The 15,931-nt window shown below is 39.0% G+C and overlaps 1 protein-coding gene across 12 annotated transcripts in view; it reads left to right on the top strand.

Moving 5' to 3' along the window:
- KIAA1217 (KIAA1217 ortholog) overlaps nt 1-15,931 on the top strand; it is a 373,707-nt gene that overhangs the window by 127,798 nt on the left and 229,978 nt on the right. For 2 of the 12 annotated variants that reach the window (XR_009746054.1, XM_061468247.1), the window contains exon 1: nt 10,620-10,963. The exons of 4 other annotated variants lie outside the window; for them this stretch is intronic. Coding sequence is in view for 7 of the 8 variants with exons in the window: in XM_061468247.1 (XP_061324231.1) it covers nt 10,744-10,963 (220 nt within the window). In the remaining variant the exon portion in view is untranslated. Of the gene's footprint in view, nt 1-10,619; nt 10,964-15,931 lie in introns of those variants that run through there. 6 more of the 12 variants (XM_061468236.1, XM_061468238.1, XM_061468237.1 and 3 more) reach the window with 4 other exon arrangements.

Here is a 15,931-nt window from a genome sequence, read left to right as displayed (position 1 = left end):
AGATAGAGATGGGACCAAGGCTGATGTGTAGTATGACAGCGACTGTAAGATAATTTAAGTATGCCATAATGTACTTGGAAAGTGTAGGATTAAAACCTGAATCTGGACCAGACTCTTGTTATGTGGTTAGGCTATACCAAAATAAAATTACCTGTACAGTTATCTTTGAGTGTAGAACCCTAAATGGATGGATTTAATCACTAGAATGATACTGGTGTTTCTAAAGGCTAAGTGACTGTGATCTTATTAGCTAAAGAACAGAGGTAGTTGCTGCTAGTGGAAAAAGATGGCTAATTTGCTTGTGCTGTAGAAACTTGCTGGGAAGCTTGAAAGGAAAAGTTTAGGCAGAAAATGTTCCAAACCATTGTCAGTTAAAAAAATATTTTTTTCTGTCATTTTATAATATTGAGCTTCAAAATTATTAAGATGTGTGTCATACAACCTTGGCAAGTGATTGAGAATGGATTATTTTATTCAGTTGAAGACATCACCATATGTGAAAGTATATTCAGGTCTAATCTTTAGGCCTGGAAGGATTATTTACTTGAAGCTAGCTTTGTGGTCATTGCCTCCATTTTCACTGTGTTCAATGTCTGTTGGCATTGCAGAGTTGTTATATGTAAAGTAGAAGGCAATAGTTTTCTTTAGTTTTGTGCTTTATCTGGAAACTATTTTAATTCCCAGTTGCAAAACTTGATGTGGGAGTAAATAATTTACAAACTGGTCTTTAAAGGCCAGTAGAGATGGAAAAAGATCAATTTAATTCGAATGTTAAATATGGAAGTTACTCAGATCCTTCTCTTTTGAAGGAGTCTTGAGCTGAAAAAACTGATTTTCTTGACCCAAGTTATTCCAGACTTTCCCCAATACAGACCATTTCACTGAAAGGCATTTTAAAGACTATTAAAATGAGGGACGTCATGAAGGGTTGCTGTCAGAATTTATAACATTAATTTTTAATAACTTCTGAATTATTCTGTTTATGGTTCATATAATAACATGGTAGACTTGGTGGTTGTATTTCAGTGCAGGGAATTCAGGTCAGACTTGCTGAAGCCTCCCTGATAACAGACTGGTGCCTAACAGCTCAGTAGGGCTTACTGGAGGGGAGTTACCATCCTCCTTCCTGTTCTTTCTGCCTATTTTCTTTCTGTTTCTCTTGTTTTGTATGTGTTTTTTGAGTACATGTGTCTGTCTGCTCTTTATATAGTAGTCCTTATAGCATCATTTTTGACACATTAAGATCAATCAAGAATGTAGCAAAGTTAAATTTTTATTTTCTATCATTAACACATCAGTACAAATAAAATAACTTTGCACTGAGACTGTACATTTTAAGCTCTTTTAGTCATTACAGCCAACTGATATAGCACCAAGAAGAGCCAGATCACAAAACACTTTTTGGTAGAGTGTAGTAAATAATCTGCTTTTGGGGGATATAAAGTATGCACTCAGAGCATCATTTACCAATTTCCTTCCTGGTCCTAGGCAGAAATGCTAGTTGTGCAGTGTCCTCTTTATTTTAACTTATGTTAACCTGTCTTCACAAATGGCCACTGAGCTTTTTTTCAAAGGAGATTTTTTGTTTATATATTATACTTGGCATGGTCACTAGTTTAGTTTTCTATTCAGAAAATAGTTTGAGGTTGTAATAATGTACTTCATAGGCCCTTATGTTTTAGTGGTAGTATTATTGGTTTGTCAAGGTTTTTCTTGTCTGGAAAGACTACTGTTTCAGCTTTCTTTGCTTCATTGTCATCCACTGTTGTCTGTGGTTTGATGACTGTATTGGATTTTCCCTTTATGTTCCTGAAGAGCAATACTTAATGATGGAGGCTGGAGCAGCCATTAGGGTAACCTGGACACCACCCCAAGTATATGCCAGAAATAAAGAAAACAGCAGTTGCTGCATTCCTAAAGCATGCTCTGTGCCGCAGCCTTTTCAGACTTTAGTGCTAGTAATTGGGACCATTTGTTGGCACTTATGTAAATAAGGTAATGAATCATCAAATATGAAAAGCAGAATATTAAGTCATCTGCATAAAATCTCCAGATTTCAGAACATTTAGTCTCTACAAGTATGGGTAGATTGAAACCAAGAAATGTCTTTCCAGATGGCTTGAGCACGTGAGGATGCACTGCATGGGCTTTTTAAGGGAGTAATGGTAAACTCAAATTACCTGAGCTGTCATATATAGCTGTATAAACACAAATAAATTGAGTTGCAGAATTCTTTATTGTTGTTTTAACAAACATGTTAATCTCTCCAGAGTTGCTCAGACAGCAGCTGACTGTAGACAATTGGCTCAAATCTATGCAGTCAGCATTATGGGGCACTTGTTACGGTGCTGTAAGGACAGGAAGCGACAGAAGGGATTGGATTCAACATCACTCACTTCCAATTTTGACAGAGAACCTTGTGCATCATATATGTTATACTGACTTAAGTAACACTGTGCAAAAGTGAAGCTTGCATGATGATACACATCTTAAATGGGACTTACAGAAAAAAGACTTTTTTCTGTGGCGGTCAAAAATACATGCAAAAATACAGCTGTCACATTTTCTTGCTTTGTCTCTCCCCAAACACTGAAAAAGCACAAAAATCACAGAAAACCAATCAGAATAATTTCTTTAAATACTCATTAATGTGTTTCTGAAAAAAATTGCATCTCACAAATAGACAAACACATTTTTGTTCTGCTGTTGGCTAAATCATCACTTTCAGAGCTGCCCAAGAAAAAGACACTGGACTGGTACTACACTCTTTCTGTGCTTGTTCTCAGTTTAGATAGTGACTCTGGCTACTTATTTTTGCCTTTTTTTTTGTTTTGTTTTAACAAAAAAGCCTCAAAATGAATTCTAGTGTGAGTTGTTATTGTAGTATCTGATTATAAAGAGTGTTTTGTATCTTCTTATTTGCCATCCTATTTCCATAGAGTTCTGGAGTATTTTCTTTACATTCAAGATCTGTGGCGGAAAAAACTGTGATAGTCTAGCAAAGAGTGCCAGAGCTATGGCTGCCCCAGACAGCTATTCCTTCTCACCACCGTCTTCAGAGAACTACCTTTATCTTCCCATTGTTCTCTTTTTTCTTTGCAATTTGGCTCCTCAGTAGGAAAGCATCAACTGCAGCACCCATTCAGCAGCGTTATTGATGGGACTTCACTGGATGAGGAATGGTTAGAATTCTTCATGTGGGATATGAGTGGATTTCCTTCACACCCAAAGGTTGCCCTCCTTTCAGTTACTTCTTTTATTTACTTTTTTTTTTTTCATGTGATCATAGAATCATAGAATAGTTAGGGTTGGAAAGGACCTTAAGATCATCTAGTTCCAACCCCCCAGGGACACCTCCCACTAAACCATGTCACTCAAGGCTCTGTCCAACCTGGCCTTGAACCCTGCCAGGGATGGAGCATTCACAACTTCCCTGGGCAATCCATTCCAGTGCCTCACCACCCTTACAGTAAAGAACTTCTTCCTTATATCCAACCTAAACTTGCCCTAAGTTTTAACCTGTTACCCCTTGTCCTATCACTACAGTCCCTAACGAAGAGTCCCTCCCCATCATCCCTATAGGCCCCCTTCAGATACTGGAAGGCTGCTATGAGGTCTCCACGCAGCCTTCTCTTCTCCAGGCTGAACAGCCCCAACTTTCTCAGCCTATCTTCATATGGGAGGTGCTCCAGTCCCCTGATCATCCTCATGGCTCTCCTCTGGATTTGCTCCAACAGCTCCATGTCCTTTTTATGTTGAGGACACCAGAACTGTACACAAGTGAGGTCTCGCGAGAGCAGAGTAGAGGGGCAGGATCACCTCCTTCGACCTGCTGGTCACGCTTCTTTTGATGCAGCCCAGGACACGGTTGCCTTTCTGGGCTGCAAGCGCACACTGAAACTGGCTCATGTTCATTTTCTCATTGACCAACACCCCCAAGTCCTTCTCTGCAGGCCTGCTCTGAATCTTTTCTCTGCCCAACCTGTAGCTGTGCCTGGGGTTGCTCCAACCCAGATGTAGGACTTCATGATGTAGGACTATCCTGATGTAGAACTCCAGGATAAAAGAGGAATATTGAATCATTGAAATTGGCTTGTCTGCACATTGCCCATATGGGCAGGATTCTGTCAGTCAAGGACCGCATTTGTCTCCTGGTATATCCAGTCTATTCTTGCTTCCTACCTATTTCCTCTTCATTCCAAGCTTTCACTCAAACCATTGTATGAGCTGATTTTCTGTAATGCATATTTTATCTTCTGTAAAACTTTAAGCTCTCCATGTTGTATATAGTTAGATTGTTAGAGCTCTTTAAAAGGTTATTCTTCTATTAAGAGCTGGTCATTTGAAAAAGATGATGTAAAAACCTAGAGAAGGCTGCAGTGATGCTAAAACAAATTAGCAACCAACATTTTCTCCAGAGTAAAATGTCAGTGTAGTGTTTCATGTTGTTTCTCTCCCTCTCCTTTTCATAGTGGCATTAAAGACTAAGCCGGACATAGTTTCACTTCAATAATTTCAGAAGGAATTTTGAAACTTGGACACTTTTTCATCAAAAAGCTACAGATGCTGCAAATTTTAAAAAATATATTTTGGGGTCCATCTTTAAAATGTTTACGAATCTAATGTGAAATAGCTGCAGGTGTGAAAGGCAGTTTTCATATATTATATAACAAGGAAATAATAATAGAAATGATCTGCTGTATTTTACCGCTAAGGGGAATTCCTTTAAGAACGTATTAATCCTAAATTCTCATTGGGTTTGATTAAAACACCGGCAGAAGTAGAACAACCTTGAACCAAGACTATAAATTCTGAACGACTTTGAACCAAGACTGTATAAATTCTACCTCTTTTAGTCATTACAGCCAACCAGTATAGCACTAAGAATATCCAAATCACAGAACAGTGGTAGTGTTTAGTAATAATTTACATATGGAACAAATCATTGTATTTTGTATTCTTCCATGAATGGTTGATTTACAGAAAAATGTAATGTAAAAAATGCATTTTTTTGCAGTATGAGTTGCATGGGCAGCTGTTCACAGCTGATTTCTCCTTCTGGAATTGCTTAGCGATTAACATCATCTCATCAGGATGATGTACTGAGCATGCCTTTACAGTTGGCACCAATTGGAAATCTCAGCAACAATCTCAGCAAACAGTTCAGTGTTACTGGCTGTGTTTGCATGCAAGGTTCCATTCCTTTGTTCTTCTGCACCATCCCTCCATGGGTAGATGTAGTTGCATGTGTGAAGGTATATTTAGGATCCTATAATTCTTCAGGTGGGGAAGGGAACCAAGTGCATCAAAAAAAAAAACCCTGAGGACAGAGCACCACCAGATGAAGGACAGTAGTGCTATAACTATACCGCTTCAGAAAAACCATAACCATGGTATAGTTCAATATGGGTAAACACCTTATTAAGTAGGCCACGGACCTGTGGTCTCAGGCAAATTCCAGGCTTCGAAGCTCTTGAATCAAAGCCAAATATAAGATGCAGAAATGAAAGGATAATAAAGAAAATTCATTCTGCCCTTACTGATGGTATTTCTGGTTTTGGGGCAGAATAAAGTGTTCAGATTCCACCGCTGTAAAGTCTTCTATCTTTAAGAAAGGTTTTGCTATGGTTTAATTTTCTAAAACTTGAAGAAAAGGAATTAAACTAGACCTGAAGGGTTTTTTTTTTCTGTTTTGTCTTTTTTTTTAGTCTTGGAGCTGAGATTAAATTTTTATGGCTGAGCAGTAAATCTCTGGAACAGGGTTTCCTAAAGCAGAGACAACTCTGCTTTAATTATAGCATCTGCTAGGCAGCTATTATATTACAGCAGGACCCTTAACAGACTTTTCTTTTTAAGACCTTATTAAAGACTAACAGGACTTGCCATAATTACAGCTTGCTTTCTGTTGGGGGTTTTACCTGTCATTGAATGACTGACTAGTTTCCTTTTGTGTGGTTTATTTTCCAGGAAGAATGTTTTTAGGTTCGTGTGAAATGTTTTAAAATGGATCTCAATACATCAAACATGAAGCACCTTCGTTATTATGCAGCTATTTCAGAAATCATATATGGAAAAATAAAACACTGGCACATTGTTCTAAGAAAGCTTTAACATCTGCAAAATTAACTTGTCACTAATTTTGCATGCTTCAGTTATGAGAAAATCTACCTCTCTGAAGCACTAAACTTTTTTTTTATCCCATTACATACCTATCTATGACTTGCATCTGAAATTGTTTCATCACTGATCTTGTTCTTTTGGTGCCTATACATTCATTTTTCATTTCATGCTGAAAATGTTATGCCATCTGGTTATGTGCTTAATTTTGTAAAGAGAAGACTTCATTAATTTACGATTTTAAGTCCTGCACCTGTAACTTCCATTTACTGGTGTAATTGTTTTTGCCTCTCAATAGTTTAGAAACAGTTTGCTGTAGTTGAAATATTTGTATATACGTGCCTTTCTCTCTTTAGATAGTTGCAAGCCCAAATGTGGGGGAGGGTTTGGTGAGTCTGAGAAAACACCCCATCCTAAACCATATGGCATCAACTACCAATTTTTCCCGTCTTGCATGTGAAGGATCCTCTACCCTGCCCAGCTCTTTATGTGTAAATGTAAACTAGAACTTCATGGGTGCCCAAAAAAGGAAATTTCAAGCTTTGCAAATGCTTTGTTTGGATTAATAACATCTCCAGTCATGTTTCTTTTATCCCAGGGGGCACAAATGTTACTTAATGGTGGTATAATAACCTATCTAATATGCCGTGGTAAAAATGCCTTCTGTTAGCTAAATCTAAACAAATTCTTGTTGTCATATTTCAGCAGTAACTTATTTTCTAGGCAGGAAAGAGGAGTCTAGTTTTGAAACTAATAGAACATTGATTTAAACAGTGGAAAGTGTATGGCATTCTAAAAATATTACTTGTTTACATATATGTGATTCTTCAAAAGCATAGACTGCACTGTTGGTCTCTTAGTATTAACTTCTGCTGTGTGAGGCAGTGACAGAGTTTATTCACTGACCCAAAGCACTAGAAAACTTCCCACAGCACTTCACAAAACCTGACAAACAGAACTGCTTTTTTCTTAATGGTATGTTACATCAATATGATATCTCTACCTAGCTGAAGCTGGCTATCTGGAATCTAAGGGAAAAGGGGTTGTGTTTGTTTTGGGCTTTTGGTTTGTTGTTATTTTGTTTTATGGGTTTATTTTCAGCATTTCAGAAGAGTACCTTGGGGCTTCAGAAAGCCTGAGAGCTGATGAAAGACTTGCTGCCTGGGGAGCTTCATTAGGAACCTGTGGTGGAGGTGGCGGGCTGGCAGGGAGGGACCTGCTCTGCAGCTGGGCAAGGAGAGCCCAGGGCTTCTGGGGAGTTGGGGTGGGGAGAGGACCCCTGCAGTTGGGGTGCAGGAGATGGGGAGCTGACAGCAACCCTGGGCAGCGTGCTCTCATGCCGTTTCATCCCATGAGTCATCTACTCTATCTACATCCAGTCAGATACACAATTGGCTAAGCAACCTGGGTGGGGTTTTTTTGGGTTCTTTTGAGAGGTTCAGTGCTCATAGCGGGAATCACCAGCTTCACATCTCAGAGCCTTTAACGTAAACAAAGATGACATTTTGGGGAACACTGTGCCACAGAATACAAGAGGCTAAAAGGGAGTAGTGACCAGAAAGGAAGCAAATCCTCCCAGAAACAGCAATCAGGCATGGGATAGTTTAATTGCTGGGACTTTGGAGAAAAAAGGTTGGGCATCTGCTGTTGGACAGAGTTAAAGATAGTTAAGCTTCCAGATTATAAATACGCTCTGAGTATATTTGATAATACAGAACCACAGAAAAGATGGGGTGGGAAGGTGCTTCTGGAGACCACTTAGTCCAACCCCCAGCTCATGCAGGCTCAGCTACAACAGGCTGGTCAGGGTCATGCCTGGTTGGGTATTGATTATCTCCAAGGATGGAAACTTCATGACCCCTCTGGTCAACCTATGCCAGTGTCTGACCACCTTCAACATATAACAAATTTTACTTATGTTCTCTATGTTTCCTGTATTTCAATTTGTGCCCATTGCCTCTTGTCCTGTTGCTGGGCATCACTGAGAAGAACCTGGCTCTATACCTGTATATCTATATTCCCACATCAGATATTTATGCACATGGATAAGATGCCCCTGAGTCTTCTCTCCCCTCAGCTCTCTCAGCCTCTACTCACATGACACGATGCCTTTAGGTACCTGGTTGCTATCCAGGCACCGAGATACTATTGAAAGTGGTTATCTTTGGAGTATTCTGGGAATTTCCCATGTTTGAGGAACATGTTTGACTCACCCCATGTTTGCATGGTTGTGTCTCTGTTGCAAGATAAAGAGCTTCTTTCTTGTCAAAAATGAATGTTGATCAGGATGTTGTTGCTGCCTCACAGTACAGAAGTATCGCACTGATACCCAAAGAGACAAGACTTAGGGCCCACGCCTTTCTTGTCAGAAGCAGATGGATAACGTCTCTCTTTTCGCCATCTCTTGTTGCTGTGTTGCTATAAGAGAGAGCCTTAGGAAGATCCATGATGTCCTTACTTTGCTTAGAAATTAAATTATTTTAAGTTTATGGGTAATGTGACTGCCTGGTTAGATTCCTGCTTCACAGCTTGGGCTGCTCTTTCCAAGAGCACCCTGTGCTAAGGGTGCTCAATTTGGGTGAACGTGCAATGTGCAGTAAACTCAGTAGGGTTTCTCTTTAGCAGTATTGAGTTGAAACTGAAACACCATTATTTATGTTGTCAGTCAGAGCTGAATTTTATATCACAATTATCCCGCGTTTGGAAAAATTAGTATAGGTCTTTGTAGCATTGGAGGCATTATTGTATCTGCTTAAAAACTCTTCTTAAGCACAGAGTATTTGTGTTTGCTAAAGAAATCACAGTGGAAGATCTTCAAACTAATTGTTTGCAAAACAGTCTGAGATCTTTAGAGGGAATGACAGTATACTTCTTAGGCTCAGTACAACTGAGCTGTCACATACCTATTAGCTTTCACTTGCTCTCTTCCTTCTTCAGTCATTCCTCACTCCAGTTACGTGGTTAACTCTCCATTCATCTTCTTGTTTCATTCTTGTTTCTATTCTCCATCTTCTTCTGCATGACCTGCTGTAACTGAGCACTGCTAATCAGCCCAGGGTTACTCTCCTGTCCATCAAAGTCCCTCCTTGAGAGCTGAAGTCTTCTCACTCACTTAGAGTTCCTGCTGTGTTGATAAAATAATATGCGCAATATTATCACTATCATGGCAAAGCTTGCTGTACTTCACTAAATCTGTTCCATTCTCGGTGGGGCAACAAAGCAATAGGCAATATGCTTTATCGAGGAAGCATAAACAATTACCTCTTTAATGGGACTCTTGAAAAAAATATGGAAATAGCATGCAAAAATACTTTACTGCATTGCACAATTGCCATTTCAGAAAATGAGTGATGTCTGTAATAATTTAGACATGTTTTCCTGTCTTTTTGCTTGTTAAGCATTTCTCCTAAATAACTATTAGTACTTTAGCTCTGGTAATATTGATTTGCTTATGTTTGTTCTAGCTCTGAAATAAAAAGGTTATTCATATTCTGTTATTGATATAGCACAGTGGTTGCCTGGGATATTGAGGAATACATTTTAAAATTCAGCACGAAGATTTTCCTGTAACTGCAGCTGTGATGTTTTCTCTGGTTTACACCGTGTTTATTTTTTTCCTTAGGAGTTGTTTGCAAAGTTATGGTGAATGGAATTTTCTTTTCATGTGACCAAACTGCATCTTGGCAGCACTCACAAGTGCAAAGTTGGCAGGGAAAGTTCAGCAGCTTTTGCCTAAGCATTTTCAAAGAAAAGCACCCAGGAACAGAGGTTTGAAATAATGTGGCCTGAGGTCAGGAATTTTTTCTTTGGAAAGTCAGTAAGGAATATGCTTATCTGCAGTGGGCAAGAAGCCAGGGTTTTTTAGGTGCATATGTGCCAGCAAAAGGGGAAAGTGTAATGAGCAATGTTCTTTACAGTGTCATTTCCTAAGCAATGCAAGTTAATAATAAAGGATTTGGGCTGTTTTTCAAAAAACAGATGATATTCACTGTCAAACCATCATTTATTTTGGTGAGTTAGAAAACACAATGGTAGGAGAATATGCATCATTTAATTCCATTTGAGCTCGCACCATGCTTAACTGAAAGATGAATGTATTCTTGACATCTGGCATTTACTGTATAGTACCGAAGCGGTGCAGGTTTGGTGGACAGTGAAGAAATTTGCTAAAACAAGAAGGTGTTTGTTTGAGAGAGAGGGTTGGGAGAGGAACGTGGGAAGGTCCCACATGTGGAGATAACCCCTCCTGGGTGGTTTTTCATGTTGTACCTGCGTAGGTGGGGCATTCCCCTTCTGCTCTGGTGCTGCTGAGTGCCTTGTCAGTGCATGCCAGGAGCTTGAGACAGTCGCTGGGAGAGCATCTGCCCCCCACAACACAGCTGGGGCTCAGCACCAGAGCAGAGTCATCTGTTTTATCCCAGCACACATTTACATTCCACAGGTCCAGGAAACTGTCTGCGTGGCCATCCAATGCCTGGTGTTTAAAACTGATCGGACTGGCAGTACAGCACTTCACATCCAGCTGCGCTGCACACACAAACTCCCCAGCCTCTGTGCTGGAAAGTGAGCTGGGAAGGATTTTTTTAGACATTGCTTTTGGAGCAGGTATATTCCTGCATAGGCAGAATGTCCAAACCCTCTCGCTTGGCTCGACCTCTGTCAGCTAATACAGCTCCTAAATCGCCTTTGTCTAGGAAAGAAGATTTTAACAGCCGATCACGAAAAATTAGGCTAGGTGAAAAGATTTTGAGAGCTGGCAGCGAAGGAAACCTGGTTAAACAGCATCAGCAAGAGCAGGTGGAAATCACAGAAGGGCTTGTGCCACGGAGGGCTCCTTTCCTGAAAGGTAACCAGTTATTTCATGCTGCAAAAGGAATAATCAAATGCATTTGCAATAACTGTCTTTTTAATAAACCCCAAACATCAATTGTTGTAGAATAGGGGGTGTGTATGTATGCGTGTATATGTGTGTGTGTATTGTTTCTAAATGACAGATTCCGGTACATAAAGCATTTGTTTTGAAAATAGAAAGACTCAAAACATTTTTGTTGTTCATTTGTGGCTGATTGCTGTATACAGGCTAAAAATGTTGAGCTGTCAAAGTGGTAAATCACAGTCTTTTACAGTCTATATGTGACCCTGTATAGTGAAGCTTTATTTGAAATGATAATTTGAAATTATTAGCAAGCATGAGAAAGATTAAATAACGTGAGAAAATAGGTATCAGTGCAGGCACAGAATCTCATTCAACCTTGCAAGTAAAACTCCTGTTCATGGGTCCTTAAAAGGCAGCTGTGAGTTGATTTCTTGTATAAAAACTAAACAGATCAAGTGTATTTGGAAAGGCTTATAAGCTTTCAGAATGCAAACAAATGTGGAGGATAATATAAGATTATGATCTACTTTCACTGATCTGTTGAGCAATGGGCTGCAGGAACATTACCATTGCCTCTTTTTAACTTAGTTTTTGTTACAGTAGTCCTTACAACTGCATTTAAAAGTAGCCACTTGATCTGCATGGTGAAAAATGAGGATAAGTTGCCATTCTATTTGGAAATAAAAGTAGTAGTATTCTAATTGAACTTTTAATAGGTTTTATATTTAAACATGAATGAGAAACAGAATCCTTTCAATCTCAGATAGAAATTGCTACCCCTCTGTCCTAAATCCATAGGAAAAAGACGTGTAAATTGTAGATCTTTGTAACTTGAAACTGTGTATTTTCATTTCACACACATGGCATCCAAGGTCACAGTTTTTATTCCTGCCTGAATAAGGTTTAAAAGATTTTTTTTTTTCTCTGCAGTATGACTTTTATTATTTCACAAAGAAGGGAGAAGTGATGACACCTAATCTTACTCAGGGAGATGGATGATCTGTTTGTTTCTACAAAGGAAACTGGGTCTGAAGCACTTTATTAAAGGCAGAAGAGAGCAAATAGAAAAACTGGATGTGGGAGGGCTTAAACTTCTCAGCTCACTCACTGAATGTATTTAGGGACGTAATGTGGAAGCTCATTTTTGATCTTGTGAAATACACAAGAAATTAAAACCTTTATTCTCATCCAAAAAAAACCCACAGATTTACAATTTTTCTGCTCTGGTAACCAAGTATTTATTGATGCCGTAGTAAATGATGTTTCCCAGTCAGGTTCTTAACATTTGAAAATGTTCTCAGAAAGCCTTGTAACTGTTTTTTTTCACCAAGTTAAGGGTTTTGAAGCAGTAGTTCATATTCTTTGTGTTCTTTCATTTATTTGGTGCCTTGGGTAAAAGAAGTTATGTGGGATTTACAGAATAGCAAGTGTGTCCTTTTAAGGGATGTGATCTTTATGCATCTCACCGGGGCCTGCTTTTACTCGTTTTATTTAAATGTTTTTGGGCTATACAATGCTTTGCAACTAAACGCAAGGGTTGCACTCACCACTTAGTGTTTTAGGTGAGATTTCTCTAAAAGAAAAACCTAGTGGCTGTCAGTAGAGCTGCAACCTGGCATGTGCTTTTAGTATTTATAGCATTACACTTACTGTTTTCTGGAGCATGAATTAATACCTGTTATGTGCTGGCTTTCTGCATTGGGATGATTTGTGTACCTTAGGCAGGATGTTACTGTGAGTTTTTTTCGCAAGGCATGTTGAAGACAAAATGTTAGTATTTTTGAAGGGATATGTAAGGGGGATGGAAATGCAGAATGTGTGGCTTTTCTCTGAAAATGGGACCAGATGGATGGCCCCCAGTGGAGTCCAAGTGCTGGCCAAAGTGATTTGGAAGATGCTTTGTGAGAAGCAGTTGAAGAGTTGGATTGTGAAAGGGCAGCAGATATGGCAGAAGGCAAAAGAAGCAGTGAAGGGTACAGGAGCTGCAGAGCAGTGCCCAGGGGCTGAGGTAAAATGCGAGCAGCAGCTGAAGGTGCTCATTCGGTCTTGAAAAGGAAAAAAGGGAAAAAGGGAAAGCAGGAGAGGTGCCAGAGGGCAGGTACCAGCTGAATGTGATAGCTGAAACAGGGAGCATAGTGAGGGGAGGCTGAGAGCTCCCATGGAAGAGGCCTGGGGACTGGAGGAGCTAAAAATGGCAAAGGAGGAATGGATTTTAGGAGCAAGTGTGTTAGAGGGACTTGAATGGGGAAGTGGGAGCATGAGGCTCTGTCAGGTGGGAAGCAGGGTCCTGAACAGCTTGATGTGGAAGGGAAGATCTGTTTGACCAGCCTTCATCTGTTGTCATGCAGTATCACTGAAACCTCATAGCCCTGTGTGTCTGTGTTAAAATCCTGCTGTGTGCACAAGAGATCAACCTATGACTGCTGGACTAGTTCCTGTTAGTGAGCTTTACATGTCTTCATGAACAACATGATGGCATTTCTGGTTTCTTTCAAATTATTTTAAATTAAAACCAAAGATATTACATGCATGAATGATGTCAACAGACAGTAATCCTGCAAAGCTCAGTGCTTAACAGATAGGGAATCCAAAATTGCAGTTACAGTTTTAATGGGACTGTAAAGCATGATGACTCATTTTAATTACTATTCTGTGTTGGGTTGTTTTTTTTTCTACAGGATTCCTGCCCTGCGTTGCGCATGGATGAGTTGTGCTTAACTGATAAGTTGGATTGTATGAGCAGGGGGGCAGCTTGTGGCAGAGAGAAAACTAGTATTTATAGGTAAAGCCATTAAAGGCCACAGGTATTTGACATTCTATGATTCTATGAACTTTTGCAGGGGAGTACTGGCTGTGTGGATGTGCTTTTTCGTTTAGTTTTTGGATGCGCAAGTCTGAGACAATGGGTTCTGATTTGCAGTGCTGTACACACAGAAGAGTAACTGCAATCAATGTCAGCTACGGTTTTATTGCATGAAGTACTCTATAATATAAAGGACTCAAGAAGGTCATCTTGTATTTAACTGTTACCCTTCACCTGAATTTAATGACCATAATTTCTCTGGATGCTAGCTTCTCATTTTGCTAAAACGGGTAGAAGGGGTAGAATAAGATTCTTAGTTTATAGGGACTGTTGTGAGAACAGCATTTCACAAATATTTACCTGCTTTAATACAGTAATGAGGACTACTGAGGCACAGGCTGCAAAATTTGTTGCTTGGTCTTCAGACCAAGGCCTGACATGCATGTGGTATGTAAACCCTATGTCCACATCCAGAATAGTTAAGATGAAGCGTTTGGCTCCATGTGTGTGAAAAGAGCCCTCTTCATTTTGTGCAGAGAACAAGGGAATGACCTTCATCAAGGATGGGGGATGCGCAGGTAGGGAAAGACTCAGCGCATGTGCACGTGGGGTGAGACAGTCTCAGTTTTGGCATTTACCATCTGCAAAGTGGCTATCTTTGCAAAGTCAACATCATTTCTGGATTTGCTGGTTTGAAAAAAATGGAGATAGGTAAACCTTTCATTTCTCATTCTCTCTTTCAAGACTGAATCACTTAAAATATGATTTTTTTACCTCTGGGATGTGTTACTGATAGAAGAACTTTATGAATTTCTGTCACCCATACTTTCCTCCAAGAAAAGCAGAGAATATACTAATGACTGCCTTTTCAATTTCCTTTCTCTGTCCCATTTTATTGAGTTTTGATATTTGCTTTATTTGGCTTCACATCATTTCACTTTGTTTTATTTTTCACTCTGTTTTTTTCCATTAGATTTTCCTCCCTGGTTTCTCCTCTGCACTTTACTTTGCAGACTATGGTAATTGGAATGCAAGGCCAATACCTTTGTACTAAATTCTTGGTCTCATGTTCAGTTGGATCCAAAACTAGACAAAACCTGTTTCTCCCATCCCTCGTTATTAGATAGGGGCCAAAGGACTTTAGGGATATAGTGGGATTCATATCTATGGCCTTTTCATGCAAAACAAGCAATAAAAGCACCACAGAAAGTGGAATTAATTATATTTCCCCCATTTTATTTTTATGACAAACTCCAGCTTAACAATGACTATAATCCATCAGTGTATTACTAATTATCTCCAAGCTTGTTATGGTTTTTAAATAAAGAGCTATTGAATCATGGGCAAAGTTTGGAAACTATTCTTTTTGGCATTCAAATAACAGCTATGGAATGTTTAAGGCCAAGAACTTCATCTGTCAGGAACTTCAATTTCACAGCATTTCCTGACAGAGATATACCTACAAATACAGAACACATGTAAGATTACTGGTTAGTCTTCCAAGGAAGTCCATTATTAAAAGAACAGCAAAGCAAAGAATATTCGTATTTAGCCTACAGTATTTTTGTTTCCTCCGAAACTGTTTAATATTCATCAAGACAGAGAACATGGATCTTACAAGTACTCGTATATGTAAGTGTTCGTTATCTCACAAATTTAATGCTAGTTGTCTTCTTTACTGCCAGTATATATTTTTATTGGTTTTGCTTTTAAAATGCTGAGATTTTACTGTGACTGCAAAATAAAGAAAAAGATAAATAAATAAAAATTGTCAATTTCTGCTGTCTTGTGGAATAGTCTGAAAAACTATAATGAAAATAAGGTTGGTAACAAATATGTTCGTCCTAATATGGTTAACTCTTCAAAATTTTAAGCTTGAGACATAACTTTGCAAATCAGTAAGGAATGTATGATTTCATTTTAGTATATTAGCATTAGAAATGAAGAAATAACATGGACCATTAGACATCAAAATGCAAAAGAGATCTATATAAAAACTTTTCAAGACGGAAAAGAACATTATTAAAATAACTTGGAATTTATAGTTGCAGTATGGAAACAGGGATGAGACAATAGACATTCTTTCATTGCCTGTGTGCGTTTATTCCTGTAGCGGTTGATGTATGACCTCACCT

Source organism: Pezoporus flaviventris, unplaced genomic scaffold (genome assembly GCF_033815535.1).
Source record: "Pezoporus flaviventris isolate CSIRO_AGI_PZ_B2104156 unplaced genomic scaffold, CSIRO_AGI_Pfla_v1 ptg000047l, whole genome shotgun sequence".
In the NCBI taxonomy this organism is placed as follows: domain Eukaryota; kingdom Metazoa; phylum Chordata; class Aves; order Psittaciformes; family Psittacidae; genus Pezoporus; species Pezoporus flaviventris.
This window is presented reverse-complemented; position numbering and strand designations above follow the sequence as displayed.